Source organism: Ahaetulla prasina, chromosome 1, assembly GCF_028640845.1.
Source record: "Ahaetulla prasina isolate Xishuangbanna chromosome 1, ASM2864084v1, whole genome shotgun sequence".
NCBI lineage: Eukaryota > Metazoa > Chordata > Lepidosauria > Squamata > Colubridae > Ahaetulla > Ahaetulla prasina.
In genome coordinates this window covers 169,316,348-169,340,728 of record NC_080539.1, presented here as the reverse complement: position 1 = coordinate 169,340,728, position 24,381 = coordinate 169,316,348, and the positions used below count along the sequence as shown (strand labels likewise).

At 37.1% G+C, this 24,381-nt stretch overlaps 1 protein-coding gene across 11 annotated transcripts in view; it reads right to left on the bottom strand.

Annotated features, from left to right (window-relative positions):
- Positions 1-24,381, bottom strand: part of PLCB4 (phospholipase C beta 4) — a 199,234-nt gene that overhangs the window by 63,156 nt on the left and 111,697 nt on the right. For all 11 annotated transcript variants that reach the window (XM_058181410.1, XM_058181322.1, XM_058181351.1 and 8 more), the window contains 6 exons: positions 16,828-16,924; positions 11,696-11,776; positions 9,940-9,999; positions 8,118-8,261; positions 3,298-3,377; positions 572-625 (listed from right to left, as the gene is read on the bottom strand). In XM_058181410.1, coding sequence (XP_058037393.1) covers positions 572-625; positions 3,298-3,377; positions 8,118-8,261; positions 9,940-9,999; positions 11,696-11,776; positions 16,828-16,911 — 503 coding nt within the window. In that variant the 5' untranslated portion in view covers positions 16,912-16,924. The remainder of the gene's footprint in view (positions 1-571; positions 626-3,297; positions 3,378-8,117; positions 8,262-9,939; positions 10,000-11,695; positions 11,777-16,827; positions 16,925-24,381) is intronic.

The following is a 24,381-nucleotide window of genomic DNA, read 5'->3' as shown; positions in this document are numbered from 1 at the left end:
TTATTTCCGTTATTCCTCCTATACTTTTGCACTTAGATAACCAGCAGTGTCAATTCCTTTGAGCCGTAACTTTAAAATTTTGCAGTGCTTAACTCTACAACAAGACTAAGCACCTGGATGCTATCTGAATGCTATACAGTATCTAAGCCAGCATGGAAAATAAAAAGGATGTGAGACTTGTAATATAAACATTTGGAATAATCATGTTGCCTATCCTTCTTCTGAATATACAGGATTAATAATTTCCTAATTCTAGAAAACTGTTTTAGAGGGCTATTTCTATTAAATTACAATTCTATACCCAAAATAAAGGAGGTTTGTCTAGCAGGACTATACAGTAGCTGCATTGTTTATTTCACTATTCACTTGAGAACAACATCCGATCAGGATAGAAAATGTTGTTGAATCATAGATTCTAGGCACAGATTACAGCATTCCTTTACCTTGATCAACAGACTACTAAAATATATTGCTTCTAATGGGCTTTCTGACCTGTGATTGTTATTCATTTTAATTTCACAACCATGCAATTCCTGCATAACCCCACACTTGAAGCTCACAATACACTTACCTTCTAACTGGAATTTTGCCATTAGTGTTGGTCAGAAATGCCAATTTCATCCAGCTAGAAGGGGGAAAAAACAATTAGACTTTCCCCTCCAAATAATCCAATAAAAGCTCAGTTTATAAAATGAACTGTAGAAGGAGAGTAAGCCAAAGGCTATCTCTGGGAATTTTTTTTATTATGAAGTATAGAAGTGGGGCTTTAAAAGTTCATACAGTTTACACATGGAGTTATGTAAGAACAGAGTCAAATGTTCACCTTCATGCGTTCTTATATTTTATAAACGACTACTTGCTACTTCTCACTCATAACATTAACTGCAATTCTTTCCTACTATCAGTGTAAAGAAACCTTAAAGGGGGCTTGACGTAAACTCAGTTTGATCAGAGAAGGTGAGATGCAGCTTTCTCAAACTTGGGCAGAAAAAGTCAGACTACTGTAAGTCAGTTACAGCTGAGCTATGACTCTATTTTACATTGAATCCTGGGCTTCTAAAACAGAGTTGAGCAATGGGCCACAGCTCACTCTGTCTCTTAGACTTCTTGAGGGAACAGAAGGCCATGCAGTGATATCATGAGGCCAATGCATGTAACAAAGTAACACAACTGACATTTTTCACCTATTTTTTAAATCGAGCTGCTGTCATTTTGACCCCTAACCCTGCCCTTCAAACCCCTCTCCCCGCATAGCCTGAAAATTCACTGCTAAATGTTATTGCCATTTCAGGTCATTTTTCCAGGGTTGGATGGGCAGCTTTAAAAAAGAGAATGGAAATGATTTGCTTCACACAGGCATCTCATTCTTGTTTCTACCCCCCCCTTTCCCCCCCCTTTTTTTGCAGGGGTGGGGTGGGGGGGCAGGGGGAGAAGCTTCACGGCTTCATATTTGTAACATGTCCTTGGGATATTGAAGGAATAATTGAAAGTGGAGAGCCACATGCAGGTGGCATAATCCTTGACACTGCTCTAAAAGTTCTAACTGAATGAAAATGCTCCAAATTTTTGGATAAAGATAAAATCTTAACAGCATAAATAAACATACAAGTTAGGAAAAAGAGGGAAATGATTTCTTCTGACTACTATCATACTGTTATCACACTTTCTTTAATGTCTTCCTTTACAGTCATGCTAGAATGAACACAATTTAATACACATGAAATATTTAATTCAGCTCTAATGGATGGAAAGCTTCAGTTGAAACGTTTTTTAGCATCCAAGAAATAAAGCAACTACTGAAGCACTTTTGATAACATTTGTTTGAATAGCTATGTATTACATATTATGAGTGAGAAGTGGCAATGCTGATTACTCTACACATATTCTTGCTCTCCAGAGAGCAAATATGTTGGCTTTTCCATGTTCCATGAGCAATGTGAATAATGGAAAGGTGGCATGAAATACGCATGAAGTCCCTTGAATGGAGAAAAGCAGGAATTTCTGCACTCTGGAGAGCTTTACTGAAAGGGTGCTAAAAGCTACAGGAAGTTGAAGGGTGATATAAGGGGAGCTGTTAGTGTGTCTGTGTATCCAACACTTACTTCAACTTACTTCTATAACTTGTTTTTCAGATATATTCTACAATAACCTCTGTCATCCACAGCAGAGATGCTCTGTGGCAAGTTGTTCAGCCTAACATTTTGGAGTATAGAAATGACGATGATGTTGGAACCACATACTACATGCAGCTCAGCTAATTCCCACAAGGGTTCCTCCTACATCAGCCAAAGATATTCCACATAGTTGTAGTTTCAGAACAAATGGAGGGCTAAAAGTGTGAGTAAAGAGGTTCCAGGACCTTCTTCTCAGATGCTTCTGCTTTAAATCTCTCTTTAACACTATTATGTATCCTGAGGACTTGAACTCCCAAAGGTGCTTTTTTCAAAAGGTGATTGATTTTTTCTTGAAGACATTTCATTTCTCATCCAAGAAGCTTCTTCAGTTCTGGATGAGAAGTGAAACATCTTCAAGGGAAAAAAAACAAAGAAAAGTCCAATTGCCTTTTGAAAAAAAACACCTTTGGGACAACCATGACCCAGATGACTAAGAATCTCCATAGATATTAAGGAATACCTTCTACTGTTTGGAGAGTAACAACAGTTTCTGAGGGGAAATAGCATTTAAGGAAACTGGGGAGGACTATAAGAATCTTTTCCAACTTGTTGCTGCTAAATCTTTTAGGTTTCTTTTTGAAGAAATGGAAAAGAGGGCTTACAAAGTGGGGAGTGTACAATATACTTCAGGGTAATCTGAACAGGTAGAAAGATTACATTAAAGTATTTGGTCTCAGCTGCATTTTCCTAATATATTGGAATATTCTCTGAGAAATCTCATCAAGAAAAGAATAATTCAGCTCTGGATCCATATGAAATAAGATCATTTGTATGTAAGTGGGCAGCCGTTCTCCCTCCTGAACCAAGAAAAGTTCAGGCAAAACTAATAATTAAAACTGCCTCTCTCAACAGATCATAAACCCAGCAGTAAACTCCCTTAACTCCTGAATGTGTGTTTGACTTTGGGAGCATGTTTTATTTGTGGGGAAAAAAATGTGAGGAATAGATTAATACCACATTTTTCATGGATGTTTGTATCGTTGGGGAATATCTTCTGCAGCTTATCCAGATATTTATTTCTTGTTGTGCCAAATAAGGAAAGGAAGTTTTTTTTTAATGCATGCCAAGAAACATGTAGAAGGAACAAAATCATAAATGATGAGGTGAGGGGGAAAAAGCTTACTGTTTCTTGAGGCATGTCGTAGGACAGACATTGTTGGCTCTGAAGTTACCTATAATTGACCTGAGTCCATCAATCCATTGCTGAAAGACAAAAAGATAAAACAAATATGCTAGTGTGTGCCCAGAAGTGTGTATAGTGACCACCCAATCAATCAATTTAAAATCAATATAACTACAGAAACATCTTCAAGTAACACAAATTAGAATAATTAGTAGTGCTTATCTCTCTCTGACCCTCTCCTATTGAAAAAAGCTTGTTTTATACAGATAACTTCTCTTCTTTAAATAGTGATACTGAATTCATATATTTGAAGTACAAACACAAAATTGTCAAAATAATCTCCCATTACGAAAAGCTTGGGTTTTTTGCAGCATATGAAAGACTAAAATAAAGTAAAAAGTAAAATAACAGTTTTGTTTGGTTCTGCAACCCAACAACACAGACTTCAGAGAATGATTAGAACTGCAGAAAAAACAATTACTACCAACCTGCCTTCCATTGAGGACCTGTATATACTGCATGAGTCAAAAAGAGGGCTGTGAAAGTATTTACAGACCCCTCACATCCTGGACATAAACTGTTTCAACTCCTACCCTCAAAACTACGGTATAGAGTATTGCACAACTAGACACAAGAACAGTTTTTCCCCGAACGCCATCACTCTGCTAAACAAATAATTCCCTCAACACTGTCAAACTATTTGCATTACTATTGCATCACTCTGATTAATAGTCTGGATTACTATTAATCTTCTCATCACCCATCTCCTCCCACTTATGCCTGTATGACTGTAAACTTGTTGGTATCCTTATGATTTATATTGACTGTTTTCTAATAAGATTTGACTGCTTATTTGTTCCCTATAGTCACTATGATTGTCATTAAGTGTTGTACCTTATGATTCTTGATGAATGTATTTTTTCTTTTATGTACATAGAGAACATATGCACCAAGCAAATTCCTTGTGTGTCCAATCATACTTGGTCAATAAAGAATTCTGTTCTATTAAAAAAAAAAAATTTCAGAGTATAAGACGTACCTTTTCCCCCCAAAAAAGAGCGTGAAAATCTGGGTGCGTCTTATACTCCGAATGTAGCCCCGCCCAGCTTCTCAGACAGAGGTGTCAGAGGCTGAAAAAAGCATCAGAAATGGAGCTTAGAAAAAAAGCCCCAAATGGAGCTTCACGGAGCTTAGGAAAAAAGCTCCAAACAGAGGTTCAGAAAGCAAGCCCCAAATAGAGCTTCAGAGGTGTTTTTTTTCCCCCTGAAGTTCTGTTTTGGAGGCTTCCAGAGGCAGAAAAAAAGTTTTTTCTGAAACAGAGTTTCAGAGGCAGGAAAAAAAAGCCAAAAAAAAGCAAGGCACAGAGCTCACAACCAAAGAACCTGTTGCTAAAATTCACCTCTGGGAACAGCTGATTGGGGGTATTCTGGAGGTCAATCCACCTGCCAATCAGATTTTTTCTTATTTTCCTCCCCAAAAACTAAGGTGCGTCTTATACTCTGAAAAATACGGTAGCTCTTGTGTTTTAAAAATGCAAGATTTAAACACTTCTTCCAAAGTTGCACCACCAGGTGTCAGCAGAGGTTCGGAATATAATAGAGTTGCAGAATTGTCCAGAAATTGGGGAAGAAAAATATGTTGATATTTCTCTAAGTTAATATTGCAACTTTCTTGATTTTAAGAACAGAAATTATGGAGACCTGGACCTTACAGAAATGGCACATGAAGAAGTAGGGAATTCTGAATCTGCAATTTAGTATCTACCGATTTAGTATCTACCAATAATGTAGCTATCTTATAAGTACATCTTTCCAAAATTAATAATTAAGTAAAAACTGATGTCCCCCATGCATAGAATAGCTAAAAAGGTAAGCAAGGAAAGTACTAATTATAATCCCATTTTTATATAATCTACCCTTTCTGCTTGGACTTCTCCATCCATACACATTTCATGCCATAACCTATAAATACCATAAAGTAAGTAGAACAGCAAGGGGGGAGGGGGAACGGCTGTGCCACGCAATTTAGATTCACTAGAAAGAGGAAATCCTGCTTTCTAGGGATTTTAAATCGTGTGGCACAGCTGACTGTTGGAAATACTGGTTTGGAGGAACCGGTAGCTTTTTTTTTTTTCACTCAAACCAGTGCAAACCGTAGCATTTCACCACTGCAGGAGACCCTACACCATTTTGAATAAATGACTGTCCACTTCAGCTTTTCACACCTTCTCAGTTCCTATCTACAGCATTCTGATTTCAGTTTTGAAAATCTTGTCTTCAGTTTATCTTATATCTATTATTATTAAGTTTATTACGCCCAAAAGAGTTTACCACTGAAGAGTAATAATCATCTAGACCCAAGCAAATGTTGTGGCATCTTATCTGTGCTCTAGTCCTAAAAAAATTTACTCAGGTGATAAATAAACTTTGTTCAGCAGCAGTGGATTTGAGGACAAATGATCTAACTCAAAAAAAATGTACAAGCATAAATTTCTCCATAGCTATTCCATATATATGAAAATATAGGCTGAATATGTTATATACTGAGTATGTTATTCACTCTCTCTCTCTCTCTCTCTCACACATACACACACACACACAGAGAGAGAGAGAGAGAGAGAGAGAGAGAGAGAATTTATGCACTTTCTGTACAGAAATATACTCTGACAAATAATTCACACCAATGCAGAATGATTGTCCAAAGCCTTCTCGATATAACATGATGAATATGTTAAAGGTGGTATCACACATTTGGAAAAAATATATGAATGTGAAAATGCAATTTCAAATTAATATGATTTCTGAAAAGTCTGGGAGAGCAGAACGAGAGACATAAAGCAAGGAAACATTGAGGGGGCTGGTTTGCATAGTAGATATTACAAAGGACAATCTAATATTCTGGAACAGATGTAGCTAAAAATATGTAAGAAGAGTCTATCAGAAACAGAAACTCTGTGTACCAGGTAGAGAAACAGCAGTGAAATGTTACTTTACCCACATTCTCAGCTTGGCTACCGTTGTCCCACACAGAATTTAGTTAGACTTTGTTTCATAAGATGTAGGAGTACCTGACTCTTCAAAATTCATTAACTCACTATCCTAAAACCCTATTTCAAATCAAGGTTACACAAGGTTTTTCTTTACTGGAAGAACTTCTGTTAGGACAGCCTCTATCTCTGCATTTGCCTTTATTCTCTGTTCTCTGGGAAAATATACCCTTCAGGCAGAAATTAGGAACTGCCAGGTTTTTCAAATCAAGTTTAATATTCAATGCTAATCCTTGAACTATGCAACTCTTAGATGTCTGCATAAATATTATTGTCTAAAGTCCTTGAAATATTGTTTCTGACTTGTTTTATTATTGGAAAATTGATACTGGATAATTTGTAATCCAACAACACCTGAAGGACCTCATGCTTCTCATTTAATGTTATAAAATATTATTTTTACATATAACGATCAATCAAAATAGAGCTGGATGGGACCTTGGAGGTCTTCTAGCCCAATCCCCTGCTCAAGCAGGTGACCCTATATCATTTCAGACAGGTGGCTGTCCAGTCTTTTCTTAAAAGCACCAAGTGATGGAGCCCCACAATTTCCAAAGGCAAGCCGTTCCATTGGTCAATTGTTCTCACTATTGGGAAGTTTCTCCTTAGTTCTATGTTGGTTCTCTCCTTGATTAGTTGCCATCCATTGTTTCTTGTCTTGCCTTCTGGTGGTTTGGAAAATAGGTTGACCCTCTTTTCTTTGTGACAATCCCTTAAATACTGGAATACTAGAAAACAATACTGCTATGCAGATGTCCTTTAAAAGAACAAAAACTGGAGCACTTTACAATAAACAACACTTGCTATACCTTAAAGTCTATAAATAAATTCTTGATATATAACAATATATTCTTATATTCTTATTCGAATTAAACATGAAAATGTAATACTGTGCATTAAAGGTTAATCGTTGTTTTGTAAAAGCTTCTTTGATTTAAGATGCTATTAAATTATCATGGACATTAAATTAAGCTTCTCTTTCTTCTGGCAGATTATCTGCATTTACTCAATGGTCCCTGAACAAGCATCTTTTTGAGAATATAATCTTTCTACTTCATGCAGATCAACCATAGTGTTTCTTTCTAATACTAGAGCCTGGGAAAAGTGCTTTGGGATCTAATGAATTCAGAGCATCACCTGATCCACCCTGGACATGTTTCTGAACTGTTTCATTGCCACTTTTTTTTCATAAGTGAAGAAGGAAAACAACAGCTGTAAAAATTGCTCTGCCACTCAGCAAATACCTCTGTAACATGGATAAGCAGTTTGCACGGAATACACACAGACATAGACACAAGCACACATTTTCAAGGACCATAAACTTGCAATTTAGTGGCTGAATTTTGTTTTGTTACTTCCATTAATCAAATATCAAATATCAGACAGTTTATCCTTCCTTACTGTACAGCCCTTCCTACCATTAAAAACAATTTTTTTAAAGAAAGTGCAGATTATGATTTTGCGTATAAATTTGAAGTCAGTCCTCATAACTGCTAGTTCGAAGGGTTACAGATTACATCTCTCACTGCAGTGTAATTGCTTATCACACATCTACACACTTCCTAATTGTCACACATTTTTCCCATACAGAAGAAACACCCAGATAATTTGAAAAGCAGCGCACCAATTCAGCTGAAGGATTAGCTCATTTTTTGCCATTGATGTCAAAAGATCTGTGTTTAGATTAATAGTTGCCAACCTCTTAAAAGAATAGTAGGGATTTACATGGAACAATAATGCCACAAAACACCAAAGCTATGTTTAGCTGCAGTACCTTAGCGTCTTCAGTGCTTTCTGCTACCATGTATGTGAAGTTGATGTTCACCAGATCAGTGCCACTACAGACACAAACTATTCGTCCTTCAAGTTCATTTTCTGCTTTACTGACAGCTTCAAGAGCAGCTAATATTTTTGGATCCTGTTGGACAAAATTAATTGCTTGAAAAAAAAAAACAACCCTCATGGATTTAAAAGAAAAGAAAAGAAAAATGTATTGCTCATTTCCACCCATAAGCATTTCTTATTCCTATTTACCTTCTTTATATTTTTGCCATTATTCCAAGCACATGTTTAGAAGTATTTCATTTTCTACTTAGGCAGGTGATAATAGTATACACAGATCATATTCATGTTAGGTAACTGATAGTGGTTTATTTACATTCTGCCTGTGAAGTAGTAACAATAATTCTTGGGTTCTGGGTGCAGTGACCTTATCCAAGTGAAATACTCCAATCATAGTTATTGGAGAGAGAGAAAAAGTGTACCTTAGGGTACAGTTCCCCAACTGACACCTTCCAGATATGCTGCTACTCTCAAAAGTTCCCCAGACAGCATGTCCCAAAGGTGCTTTTTCAAGATGTAATTGGGCTTTCTGGCTTTTTATTTTTTATTTATTTATTTTGTCACACAGTATATATAAGCATAAGCATGAAATAACTATACAATATATAAGCATACATGTAAGTATGAGTATGTAATAACTATATAAATTGGATATAACAAAAGGAAATAATAGGACAGGAACGGTAGGCATGCTTGTGCTCTTATGCACGCCCCTTACAGACTTCTTAGGAATGGGGTGCATTTACCTACAGTCAACTAATCATTAAAGGATTTAGGTTAAATTCTCTTAAGTTTGGTGTAGTGGTGAAAATGCTGGCCTAGAAACCAGGAGACTGTGAGTTCTAGTCACACTTTAAGCATGAAAATTGGCTGGGTGACTTTGATCCAGTCACTCTCTCTCAACCCAAACACCTCATGTGGTTGTGATTGAAGGAAAAAAGGAGGAGGAAAGAATATTAGGTTTACTGCCTTGAGTTATTTAAAAATAATAAAGGCACAACAAAAAACTATAAAAATTGGACTATATTGTGTCTGTCTGCCTTTGGATGAATGTATGAATACAATTTAGATTCATAGAAGACAGTGTCTTTTTACCACCAGCCAAACAAACCAATACTCCCACTGCAGAAGTGGAAATTATGTTAGAAGCATGAATGAAAAAGTATTAGTCTGTGAAATTTATCACTACCCTATGGCCCCAACAGACTAGACAAAAGCCAGGGCTAAGGGGAAGAGATAAATTTCTACATCAAAATGACAATCATGTCATTTTGACGTAGAAGCTTCCAGTTTATTGATCCCATTCAAGAAAACCCATTTAGATGGTACCATCTTAATCAGAATCAGAATCCCAAAGAACAAATGTATATTAAAATATTATTATCCTTACCATAGCCATCAATGTCTGAAGGTATTCCGAATCAAGAAGCCTTGATTTAAAGTCTAGATTTTATTTTTAAATGCTTGTGATACAATGCAAGCATCAGATAGAGCTTCTTAGTGCGACAGATTTACATGGGAAAATTTCAGTACATTTGCTACTGAAAAAACTCAGATGTATGGGTGTAATATATCTTTTGTATGTAAACACTTCTAAATTATCTGATCTTCACCAAAAGTTAGTTTCTAATTCATTGTCCTTAAGGGTGCAAAGACTTCAGAAGTTCTTGAAACAGAAGAAAGTTTCCATTCCTGGGCCTTAAGCCAATAGCAATTGTTTAAAACAATACTTTAAAACAAAACTACAGAAATACCTTTGGTACTGCTCCAAAGCGAATACTGTTGATCAGGGAACATTCTAAAACTTGCCCTTCCTGGAAAAGAAAGGAACATCATAAATGCCAAGCAGCCAATGTGATGTATCTTGAAATAGAAAATACACCAGCAGCTAAGCATTCAAAAATACACAATCTTAATTAATATCAGGCAGTATATATTAATGTCAGCAAAAACAAACATGGAAAACCTGTACTCTCTAGAATAGAGTCTAAATGCCATCATAGCTAACAATTGGCCATGGTGGATGAGGTCTGATGAGGAGGGAGTGATCACAACACAGTGATCACTCCTGATGTAATTATATGTGGGAGTGACTTTGGGAGACCTGGTGAAGGGATGTTGCCTAAGGAACAGTCAGATAAGAGGGAGCATAAGAGCTGCATAATGGGCAAAGCTAGAGGCCCATAAGGGACCCTCCCAGTTATCGGGCTATACAGGTGATGGTGCAAGAATTGTACTTTCAGTCTTATAAGGTCCTGTTAATTCTGCTTTCAACAAAGCAGAATTTATTTATTTGGCCGTGTTTCCTGTCTGGTCTACCTGATAAGGTAGGTGGGGAATTTTCGGCTCTTCAGAGGTTCTTCCAAGAACTCCACAGAGCTAATGGTGAGAGATGCTAGGTAGTGGAGTTCAGTAACACCTGGCCAAGGTTTCAAAGTGTTACTGAGCTCCAAAGAGAAGATAAATTCAGCAACTTTATTCACATTCATCCCTCTCATAATTTCCTGCATCCAATTATACAAAATGTGGCAAGATCAATTATAAAGTGGCAAGATCAATTACAATGATACAATAATTACAATTACAAGATCAATCATTAGATGAAAGGGAACAAAAATGAGTTGTTGCTATACAGGTACAAAACTGAGGCAAGTAGAGAATGGCTAGAAGATATAGAACACGGATTGCAAGTCCACACACATAACACACATCTTCTATCCATAAACAAGTTTTTCTTTTCTTTTCACTATTAATGGATGGAACTAAATTATTGGCAGAAAATTATTTTCTTCCCTTCAAACCAATATTACAATCTTTAGAATATTTCTTCATCATTATACCTTTAATAAGTGTGCTTAGGAACTTTATCTAGTCTGGTGTCCTCTAGTTGTTCAGTTTCAATTCTCATAATCCCGCTACAGCAATGCAATAGTAGCAGGATATTATGGGAGCTGTCTCAATAAATTACAGGTTAGAGTCCTGATGGGGAACCTCTGACATGCGTGCCACAGGTAGCACACAGCGCCCCCTCTGTGGGCACACAAGTCGTCGCCTCAGTTCAGCTGTGCCGCGCATGCACGCGCACCTCCCACCAGCCAACCAGTCGTCGGGTTCCTGCCATGCATGTGCAGGGGGAGGGGCATGTGTGGGGTGGCCCACACACACATGCGTGGGAAGTGGGGGCAACTGTGAGGGCCGCTCACGCATGCAAAGGGGAGGGGTGCATGTAGGAATGCACGCACATGCACAATGGGTGCATGCAGGACGCGCACACGTGGGCGCAGGGCTCATGCACAGGAGGCGTATATGCATTGCATTTTGGGGGTTCAGGCACGCGTGTGGGCTTTGGGGACTCAATCCAGAAAAGGTTAGCCATCACTAGGCTAGAGCATTATAATCTAAGGCCCTAATATTTGGAAAGAGTGCCTCTCACTAGAACATCTAGAATTGTACCTTATGCTTGTTAGCGGAAGCAAAAATAAAAAATCATGAGATCATTGTAAATTTTACCTTTCCTTCACTTTTCCATGATAGAAAAAAGCCAAATTCATCAACTTTAAAGAGGCAGCCTGGCTCAAAAACTGAAGATTCCTGTTGAAAGAGAAACCCAAAATACTCAGGTCTTCAAGAAAGAATTTAAAATCCAAATTATCCACCTTTTTTAAAAATTCAGAGAGAAAATATGTTAAATGAATGAATAACCAAAGCAGCAATGTGATCTTTGTAGAAATGTTACTCAATGGAGTTAAACAGTATGATCTTGAAATACTCTACTAAGTTTACAGCTTTTACCTATGAAGGAATATTCTTAGGTCCTAGTAGATTTCTATATTGACTTAAGGATATACCTCACCTTTTCCCTAAGCTCAAATTATCCTACTTTAGATACATTATGCAAGAATCCATAATCTAGAGAAAATTGTAATGCTGGGAAAGGGAGAAGGAAAGAGAAGAAGAGGCAACCAGCAGCAAGGTGGATGGACTCAGTTACAAAGGTGATGGGTGCTCTGTATTAAAAAAGCTGAAGGACTAAGTAAGGGACAGCTCATCACGAAGAAAGTCTATGCAGTTGTTAAGAGTTGACAACAACTTGATGGCACGTAATTGTCATCACCACCACCACCACCACCACCTTTTCTCATGAACTTGGGTATTCTACACTGGAGATTAGCAGGCATGGGTTTCCTCCAACAATTTTTTGGGAGACCGATTTCTAAATCTCACATTTCATTCCATTTTTTAGTTTAAAACCATAACTGGAAAATTTTTCTGAGTGAGATATGATGAAACCACTCATTTCACAAACTTCATCCAAAAGGTAAAATTTGGATGGAACTGTTGGAAGTGTACCCAGGTCTACCATTCAGTGCAACAGTCTGCTTGATTCCTGCATAGGAACTACATATGAAGTTTGTGCCATGGAAATAATCTCCTTCCACGTGTATTAGAGCACTGCATCCTGTTGAAAAAGATTATCTGCGTATTTCTAATACCAGATAGATATTTTTTTATATTTGGGATGGGGGAAGTAAAAACATATTTTTCTAAGCAAAAATCATTGAGCAAGCTGCTCACGTTTTCTTATTATATGCTACAATTATTGGGAATGAGATTTGCAACAATCTTAGCAGACATTAAATCTTTAAAAGTACTTTTTTTATTATTTCAAGAGCTAAGAAAATGGAGTAAAAGTATCGTCAAAGAGGGTTATTGGGATTTCAGCCCTTTACTTGCTTGTCATGTTAAAGAGAATGTTCAGCTAATCTACCAAATGCTTGAGATTCCGTTTATGCATGTTAAAGTATCAAACAATGCCAGACAGTTATATTCAGTTAAACAAACGATCTACTACTAAAAGGAATGCTGATCCCATGGTTAAATAAAACATTCTGCATTTTAATCTTTTGAAGTGCAATATGTTCCCTCTCACATTCCTTGAGATGACCTCTTTTTATCCTTTTACATTTACGCAAATCACTGAATTATCTCCCTTGCCTCTACACACACACACATTTATATTTATATTTTTTTATATATATATATATATATATATATATATATATATATATATATATATATATATATATATATATATATATATATATATATATATATATATATATATATATATATCGGGTTTTCTCCCGCGTAAAATTGGAAGTGTCCAATTCGGGAGAAAACCCGAATAACCAAAGACCTACATACAAACACCCGCGAAAACCTCAGAATATATATATATATATATATATATATATATATATGTATAGGTCTTTGGTTGTTCGGGTTTTTTCCCATGTAAAATTGGAAGTGTCTTGGCGACGTTTCGACGAAGTCTCATTCGTCATCTTCAGGCTTCAACCCGTGCTTCTGGGAGCAATGTGTGATCGCAGCTGTTTCTTCCTTTTAACTGCTAGTGGGGTTTGAACTGATTGGGTGGGAGCTTGGCTGTGCTCTGATTGGATGGGGTTTTCTGTGCTCTGATTGGCTGGGGTGTGTCCTGTGTTGGTGGGGGCTTGGTTGTGCTCAGTCTAATCTGTGCTGCAGGGGATTTGAGCTGGTGAGCTGCACTGCTGCTGTTTGGCTTCCTGGTCGTGCTACATCTTCGTAGTGGGTGTCAGTCTGCTGCATGTATGGATTGGAGGGTTTGAAATGGCTAATGTTGCAGCTGCGGTCTGGCTTCTGGTCCTTGGTCGTGCTTCCTGATCAGTGTGGGTTTGGGTCTGCTTCTGGGTGGATGTGTGGTGGTGACATCCTGTGTGGACCTCGTGAGTGTGGGTCTGGTGTCATTCCTCGTGTTAGGGACACGTTTGTCAATAAGGGCAGGTTTCCATGTAGGAATGCACGCACATGCACAATGGGTGCATGCAGGATGCGCATGCACGGGGGCAGGGCTCATGCACAGGAGGCATATATGCATTGCATTTTGGGGGTTCAGGCATGCGTGCGGGCTTTGGGGACTCAATCCAGAAAAAGTTAGCCATCACTGGGCTAGAGCATTATAATCTAAGGCCCTAATATTTGGAAAGAGTGCCTCTCACTAGAACAGCTAGAATTGTACCTTATGCTTGTTAGCGGAAGCAAAAATAAAAAATCATGAGATCATTGTAAATTTTACCTTTCCTTCACTTTTCCATGATAGAAAAAAGCCAAATTCATCAACTTTAAAGAGGCAGCCTGGCTCAAAAACTGAAGATTCCTGTTGAAAGAGAAACCCAAAATACTCAGGTCTTCAAGAAAGAATTTAAAATCCAAATTATCCACCTTTTTTAAAAATTCAGAGAGAAAATATGTTAAATGAATGAATAACCAAAGCAGCAATGTGATCTTTGTAGAAATGTTACTCAATGGAGTTAAACAGTATGATCTTGAAATACTCTACTAAGTTTACAGCTTTTACCTATGAAGGAATATTCTTAGGTCCTAGTAGATTTCTATATTGACTTAAGGATATACCTCACCTTTTCCCTAAGCTCAAATTATCCTACTTTAGATACATTATGCAAGAATCCATAATCTAGAGAAAATTGTAATGCTGGGAAAGGGAGAAGGAAAGAGAAGAAGAGGCAACCAGCAGCAAGGTGGATGGACTCAGTTACAAAGGTGATGGGTGCTCTGTATTAAAAAAGCTGAAGGACTAAGTAAGGGACAGCTCATCATGAAGAAAGTCTATGCAGTTGTTAAGAGTTGACAACAACTTGATGGCACGTAATTGTCATCACCACCACCACCACCACCACCTTTTCTCATGAACTTGGGTATTCTACACTGGAGATTAGCAGGCATGGGTTTCCTCCAACAATTTTTTGGGAGACTGATTTCTAAATCTCACATTTCATTCCATTTTTTAGTTTAAAACCATAACTGGAAAATTTTTCTGAGTGAGATATGATGAAACCACTCATTTCACAAACTTCATCCAAAAGGTAAAATTTGGATGGAACTGTTGGAAGTGTACCCAGGTCTACCATTCAGTGCAACAGTCTGCTTGATTCCTGCATAGGAACTACATATGAAGTTTGTGCCATGGAAATAATCTCCTTCCACATGTATTAGAGCACTGCATCCTGTTGAAAAAGATTATCTGCGTATTTCTAATACCAGATAGATATTTTTTTATATTTGGGATGGGGGAAGTAAAAACATATTTTTCTAAGCAAAAATCATTGAGCAAGCTGCTCACGTTTTCTTATTATATGCTACAATTATTGGGAATGAGATTTGCAACAATCTTAGCAGACATTAAATCTTTAAAAGTACTTTTTTTATTATTTCAAGAGCTAAGAAAATGGAGTAAAAGTATCGTCAAAGAGAGTTATTGGGATTTCAGCCCTTTACTTGCTTGTCATGTTAAAGAGAATGTTCAGCTAATCTACCAAATGCTTGAGATTCCGTTTATGCATGTTAAAGTATCAAACAATGCCAGACAGTTATATTCAGTTAAACAAACGATCTACTACTAAAAGGAATGCTGATCCCATGGTTAAATAAAACATTCTGCATTTTAATCTTTTGAAGTGCAATATGTTCCCTCTCACATTCCTTGAGATGACCTCTTTTTATCCTTTTACATTTACGCAAATCACTGAATTATCTCCCTTGCCTCTACACACACACATATATATATATATATATATATATATATATATATATATATATATATATATATATATATATATATATATATATATATATATATATATATATATATATATATGTCTTTGGTTATTCGGTTTTCTCCCGTAAAATTGAAGTGTCAATTCGGGAGAAAACCGAACAACCAAAGACCTACATACAAACACCGTGAAAACCTCAGAAAACAAATATATATATATATATATTTGTTTTCTGAGGTTTTCACGGTGTTTGTTGTAGGTCTTTGGTTGTTCGGGTTTTCTCCCGCGTAAAATTGGAAGTGTCCAATTCGGGAGAAAACCCGAACAACCAAAGACCTACAAACAAACACCCGTGAAAACCTCAGAAAACAAATATATATATATATATATATATTTGTTTTCTGAGGTTTTATATATATATATATGTCTTTGGTTGTTCGGTTTTCTCCCGTAAAATTGAAGTGTCAATTCGGGAGAAAACCCGATATTAAACCCGTAAAATTTTAAATAATTTTTTGTCCTGGATTCTAGGGCTTTCTGATCTTCATTACACATTGGCCTATGGACATTCTTTTCTTTCTATGCATTTTTCAATGAGGAATTTTAAAAGGATGGCCAAAAAAAGTAGGAATTCAATTACTGTGTATTCAGAAAACAACTCGCCAAGTTGAATGGGAATGTTTATTATCATTTCCAAAACTGCTTGCTGAAGGGGAACAATCATTCAAAATCTTTATAGAGAGAGATACAATATGGATTGGTATTAGTTATAATTCTTCCTAGCGAGTTGGACTTAGGAGGAAGAGAACAGCTCTAATTTGGCTCTTTTTCCTTCTATCATGGCCACCAGGATGCTTAAGTTAGGCTTAGCTCAAAATGACTCCTCTCTTTTTTCTTTTTTTTTAATCCTATCTCTGGTGGTGTTCGATATTCCTCTCTGAAGCAATAATGACCAGAAAGAGATTTCTATTATTTGCTCTCAGAATGTAACTTCCAGCCATATTTTCAGATACTGTAGAAGATCCTTACCTCTTCGTATCTGTCAAAAATAGCTCCATCCTGTAGAAAGGAAGGCACTGGCTTCTGCCAGTTAAATTCATATGGTTTTGCCATTCTGTGGACCACCCTGAATAATTAAAAAAAGCAAATGAAGTAAATTGTTGTCATGTTTAACTCTCATAAGGAACCACAAATGGTTAATTAGGATTATTCATACAGTACTGCCATTTGTTCTTTATAGTAAATCCTAGAGAAAACCCTCTATTTAAATGAAAATCCAGACAAAGCTTGCCAAGAATCTGAATTTTGCCTACAGGGTATCTTAACTAGCAGTAACTACCATTTGAAATTTTGAAATTATATAATAGGCCTACTCACAAAAGACTCTATGGAGAGTGCGATAAGAAGAAAGCATTTATTTATTGGAAATCTAACTACTGAGGATGCCTATAATTTCTGGCATCCAGGCATACCCTTATTTACTTTATCTGATTTCCAGATCAATGGGCATATTTCTAAACCAGTACCAACCAACTACCAATCCTTTTAATTTTGTAAAAGTGCCCATGTTCTCCTTAAAATGAAAGATGTGCTTTGCACATGATAAGCATCCATGTGGTTTTGTTATAGGAATAAAATCACATTTTTTAAAAAAAAATCACACTGGTGGTAGAAGCCTGGCAGGTAGCAAAGAAAATATTCATCACATTGATTTTAGTAAATATTTATTCAGAAATATTTATAAGTCCTCATTTTAATCAACTCTTTGATTTTAAGTGATGGAATTGAGAATTAAACCATCATGACATTCATTAAGATCTCTACCTAAAAATGACAAACATTCAGGAACAAAAATGAAAACATTCAAAATGCTATTCAATACTATTAATCAGAGAGATTTTTAAGTAAACCCTAGGGCCGTGATGGCAAACCTATGACACGCATGCCACAGATGGCACACGTAGCCCATTCTCTGGGCATGTGAGCCATCAGCCAGCTCAGCTTCCCCACGCATGCGCATGCACCTCCTGCTGGCCAGCTGATTTTCAGGATGCACTGGTGGGGGCACATGCAGGAGATGCATCCGCATGCAGAAGGGGTCCCTCATGCATGCACGGGGAGGTACGGAGGGGTGTGGCGCACTCCCTGTGGCTTGTTTTTGGGCCCAGGAGGTTGCAGGGAGGCCTACCAGGCCCAAAATTGGGCATGGGGGTACAGTGCCCCCTATGGCCCATTTTTGGGTCCAGGAGGCTGCAGGGAAGCCTACTAGACCCAAAACAGGGGGCACGGGGTGCTGGTCACATGCGCATGTGCAGGGAGTGCATGGGGAGCATGTGGGTGTCATGCGTGTATGCGCAGGGGGCCCAGCATTGAATTATGGGTGTCAGCACATGCGTACGCTGTCGCGCATGCTGTCGCACATGCTTTTGGCACACGACAAGAAAAAGGTTAGCCATCACTGCCCTAGGGCTACAAGTCAGAAAATATGAAGAGCGTCAAAAGCCAGAGGCAGCTAAAGAAAAATATATAAAATGGTGATCTCATTAAAAGCTGCAATGTGGAGAGAGAGAGAAAAAAACATCAACAAAAAGAAAGACAAAACAGTTTAGCCTTGGCAAATTGCTGAAAAGTATTGCTAGACAATGTAATTTTCATCTGAATAAACAAAGCAGCCTTTATTTCAAGTTCTAAAAGGCTACACTTTTCCTGCAGAATTTAGATGTACCCTTTTTAATATTTTCAATTTAATGGTTTAGAAAAAATTTTTGCAGAGGATTTCAGGCCTCTGGCCTTTTATCCACTCACAGGATAACCTTCAAAAGCACAGTGGAATGGGACTCAGAGTAATGCTATTATTAAAAGACTGGGGGGGAAACATCTTGAAATCATGTTCAGCATTCTGCCCTTATCTTGTTATGCTATCCAACTCAATGGAATGTTGGAAACATATTATGCAAAAGCATTCAAGGCTCTTGCGGTCCATCTGTCTGGCCACCAGCAGGATAATTCCCCCCCGGCTAAAAAAATAAAAAGAGAGAAAATGGGATCAAATTTGGTATGGTAGTCAGAGCCAACAAGAGAAAGGTTCAGTTTGAAAATTAGCTGGATCAGGTAAAGGATAGAAGAGAAAAACCTTCCACCCAAAAATCCCCAATGGATTCCTATGAAATGGACTAGGGCAGCAAGCCCCTCCCACTTCCTTCCTAGTCATTTGACCCAAGGCTATTTTAAGGAGTTGGAAAACATTCCAAAAGCTCTGCTCTGCATCTTTTCTTTTACTTAATTGGTTGCGAGAAGGTTGGGAAGTGAACTGTGATTGGGAACATTAAATTAAAAATATCAAAAAGGACTTCTTTCAATATTTCTTTGTTTTCGTCTGCTGAAAATTAATATAGACATAACATATTACCTTAACATAACATTCATGACCTTCAGACTATTTCAGACTTGTAAAGGTAGGGAAAGGAAATTAATGTTATCTCAGCGCACATTTTAATGTCAAATTGCTTTTGAAAGCAAGATACAGGAACAAAGATGTAGTAATTATGAGAGAGGCAAAATACTCTTGAAAACTCGCTATCTCTTCCTGCAATCACTAACTCCTCAAAATTCTTGAGGATAATTTTACTTATGGTTTAGATCAGTGGTAGTCAACCTGGTCCCACCCGCCCACTAGTGGGCATTCCAGCTTTCATGGTGGGTGGTAGGGTTTTTGTCCGATACTGAAGCACTTTCCTTTTTTTTAATTTAATTGACTTTTAAAAAAAATTTCATAGCATTATTTAAAAACATTTTCATTAGGTTTTCATAAAATTCCCCGTGACAATTTAAATTTCTGAAAATATACTATTTGTATCGCCCGTGCATAATTTTAGTTCACGTTTCATAAGTAAAACTAAATGGCGCTATAGTGCGACCGCAAACAAAAGAGCCTTGTCCCAGAATAGCTCGCACATCTCCCCCCACACCACCCAGCTGTAACAGACAAGCAGAGCTGGTAGCCGGTGCCTGGCCCCCAAACCTACTTTATAAATCAGCATCACTGTGGAACCAGTGGGCGGTTAGAAAATTTTACTACTAATAGATATACAAAAGTGAGTGGTAGGAATAAAAAGGTTGACTACCCCTGGTTTAGATTGTCCATTATGTTATTTTATGCACCCAAAATCATTTGCTACAATACCTTTTAAATATGCATTGTAAAAACCCATAAGTAATAAATGAAACCAAAATTTAATAATAAAATCTATCTTTGTCATTCACTTGCTTCAATTAAAAAGACTTCATTATTTGCTTTCTTTGTCTAAAAAGAATAAGACACATACTGTATTTTTCGGACTAGAAGATGCTCTGAAGTATAAGACGCACCTAGCTTTTGGGGAGGAAAAAAAAGGGGAAAAAATCTGCCTCTGCCTCCCAGCAGTTTACCTCCTTGCAGCAAACAATAAACAGCCTGGTCAGCTTCAGCACAGCCTGATTTAGCAGAAGCAGCTGATTGGCGGTTGGATCGCCCCCCCAGAATACTGCCTATCAGCTGTTCCAGTCTGCAGGGATTGTCACTGCCCATTGCTGCTGCTGCCTATCGCCGCCTCCGTGCACCCCACTTTCAGTCTCCATGCATCCCGTTTTTGGACTCTGCATGTCCCGTTTTTGGCCCATTCCAGGCGGCAAAAATACCTGCCGCTGGCGCCTATCCCCGCTGGCGCCTATCCCCGCTGGCGCCTATCCCTGCTGCCTTGAACGGGCCAAAAATGGGATGTGTGGAGGCCAAAAAGGGGGTGCGTGCAGGCAGCAATAGGTGGCAGCAGCGATCGGCAGCAACAGGCAGTGGCAATCCCTGCAGCCTGGAACAACTGAGAGGAAGTGTTCCGGGAGGCTGATCCTACAGTCGATCAGCTGCCTGTGCTAAATCAGGCTGTGCTAAAGCTGACCAGGCTGTTTACTGTTTGCTGCAAGGAGGTAAATTGCTGGGAAGCAGAGGCCAGTGGGGGGGAGCTGGGGGGTGGGTGAGGCTTCAGCAACATTCACTGTATAAGACGCACAGACATTTCCACCCACTTCTTTTTATTTTTCTCTTACTGTATATTATTGTAACATCAAGACTAAGCAAAATCTTAGAGGATTTAATATAAAATAAATTTAAATACTGTGCATCATTTTAAAAGAAGCCCTCCAGGAAGCGCCATCTGAGAGGAAGGATTTTATATTCCTGCCCTACAATATAGTATTTACTCAAGAGTGATTTTTCCCCCTGCTCTCCCAACAGTTAACAGCACAAAGGAAATTTATGTGTTACATCTGTGGAGCAAAGACACTTATGGGAGAATAGCATTTCTTGCTGGCACGTGATGAAATGATGAAAACCAAATCAATATCCTAATAAAACTTTCAATCAGTGTGTTTTTTACTGCAATTCTTCACCATTTTAAACAAAAATAAAAAGCATACATGCAAAATAAAAACCAATGGTTCATAATTAAGTAACTTCAACTATCAAGGCTACAAAAGACATCAGAAACATATTAATTATGTTGACAGCTTCACTGCAACATGAACAGCTATCGCATTTTCAATAACAATAAAAAGAACATTGGTCCGACTTTACAAAGCACAAAGCATGTCATCGTGACCATAGTTTTAAATGTAACTTTAAAAAGTAGACATCATTTTCTCTTAATATTATGGGAAAATTACAATAAATAAAGTACTGATACAAAATGCTTGCAGAATCAAGATGATGAAACTTTATGGGAATTTGTAAAATAATAGCAGGAGTTTGAAGCCTCTTCTTGTTAGCAATCAAAAACCAAAGTACTTATTGTTCGTTTGGATGCCAACTATAATGAATTTTGGTGATCAAAATCATATAATCTTAGCAAACCCAGATGAACAATGCCCAATTGTTTGAATTTAACAATTCAACTGATAACTTCCGATAATTTCTACAACAGCTAACGAGATCATAAAGCAACTGCTCCAAACTCTCTGATCCAAAAGGCAAGGAAAAATTGTCATCTGTGGCAAAGAAAATTGAAACCAATGCAAATGAAATACTTCAGTAAAGATGCCAAAAAATGATTTGAGGAAGAATACCTGAATATTCTGTATATTTAATTCTTCCATGTACCTATTATATCCTATATTGAACTTAATTACAATCCTAAACAATCATTCAAAAAGAAAATATTATAATTATATTTTATCTTAATAATTGACTGTTCTGTAAGAAAAATGCATACGGATTACATATACTACAAATTGGCGAAGAAAATCAGAAATCACTTCCTGCAATTCAGCATCATATCTTCTCAATCGAATACAGGTAGTCCTTAACTTACAATCACAGTTGAGCCAAAAATCCATGTTGTTAAGTGAGTTTTTGCCCCATTTTATGATTTTTCTCGCTACATTTGTTAAGTGAATCACTGCAGTTCTTAAACTAGTAACACGATTGTTAAGTGAATCTGGATTCCCCACTGACTTTGGGGATCATGTGACTCCGGGACACTGCAACCGTCATAAATGTGAGTCAGTTGTCAAGCATCCAAATGTAAATCAGGGGACCATGGGGATGATGAAACGGTTATAAGTGTTAAAAATGGTCATAAGTCACCTTTTTCAGTGCTGTCGTAACTTCAAATGGTCACTAAAGGAACTGTTGTAAGTCGAGGGCTACCTGTACAGCAAAGCTGTTTTTCAGAATGCACTGATCCAGCATATATCTGGGATTCCACAGGTTGCAATGGTGAAGAAGACGATTGTGTAAAAAGCAATGCCTACAAGGGTCAGTGTGCCTTGGTTGATTTCAAAAAGTTAAGCAAGGCTGGACTTAATTAGCCTTTGGACACAATATATCAGATATACCTGAGCTGCAGGTTAGATAAGGAAGTCAAAAAATACTGTGGATAAGAAGACAGCGGTGAACCACTTTTGTGTTATTGCCAAGAAAACTACATTGACATGTTGAGCTCCATTCAAAATAGGCTCTTTTTGGTGTATTTTAATTTATTTCCTTTTCTAATACTAATTGACAAAAACTTGTCTTCTCTTCTGACCCATTGCTCAGAGGTAAGTCTCATTAAGTAGTTATTTCCACTTCATTATTATCCACAGAGACAGAAACTTCATGAGGGAAATCATTATTAACTTTCTCAACAACTGATAATAAAAAATTAACAAAATGCAACTGACAACATCAAATATTAGAGCACCAACGTGCCTACCATCCCTGTCCTAATGTTCCCTTTATTTGTATTTGTTTCATGTATTCAATTCATGTTTATATTTATATATATATTATCTAATACATAGTTGACAAATAAAATAAATAAAATAAAATAAATAATAAATATTCCTTAAGTCTGGGGTATGAAATAATCATAATATTGGGTCTATATTTTGTAAGTGTTATACTGTAGGTAAAGCATTTATTTGTACGTCAGGCTGAATTTACCAGAAACACTTTAACTTACACTTAAATTAATTTAAGAGGAACTTTGGCCAAATCAAGGACAAAAATAAATTGTGAAGGGCTGATTAAGAGCCAGTAATAGAATTCAGAACAAATGAAAATTCAATTACCTTTAAGTACTGAGAAAAGAAATGCTAAGTGTACTGCCAGCAAGGATTTCTCTAATTTCCAGAAATTTAGTGGGGGTGGAAAAAAACCCTTGAGATCTTAATTTGACATAAATAAAAATTAAGTGATACAAAAAAGTAGGGGGAGGAGACGAAAGTCTTTAGCAGATAATCTAGTTTAAAACTTCAACACTTTTTAAAAAGATCAATCAAAATACATAAATCATTAAAAGAAAGTTCACATACGCTTGATACATTTTTTGGGAAGAGGGTACGACTTTGGTTAATACTTCTTTGGCCTACACCTAACAAGCAAGATAGCCATATAAATTTTCAACCAGAACACTTTTCAAGGTCTCCCAGATGCATCAGGAGATGCAACTCTCCAGATTCCCCAGCCAGCAAATAGTTTGGCAGATATGGCAACTGCAGTTTAAGCCACTGAGGGTGGAACAAACCATACACTGATCATGCATTATATTAAAAACGTGAAGGGCGAAGAGCTGCTAGGCAATAACATAACCATGATCAAGGATGAAAGGAATCCAGTTACCTGAAAGGAAACCAGTTTCCTGAAATATAAAATGCCAATATTATTTGCTTCCTGTTCCTGTGGTTCCTTAGATGTTGCTTAAAATTAATTAATTAAATAAATAATTTATTTATTTATGGAAATTTTAATTGCTGCCTATTCGCTCAAGGTGGCTTACAGGAATATACAAACCTCATATATAAAACAATAAAACTACAAACTTTATTTTATTGATTAGCTCCTGGGCCATATCAAACTGCAGAGTTCCAGACACAAATTATTACTAAAATCTGATAAAAACTATTTAAAATGTAATTGGAATAAAATAGTTTAAAATGAAATTGGAATAATACAATGATTTAATACACAGATAAATAAAATATGATAACATTATATTTCCGTATCACCCCTATACTCAATCACTAGATTGACCCAATCAGTCCCACATATGCTGATCTCAACTAAACCATTTT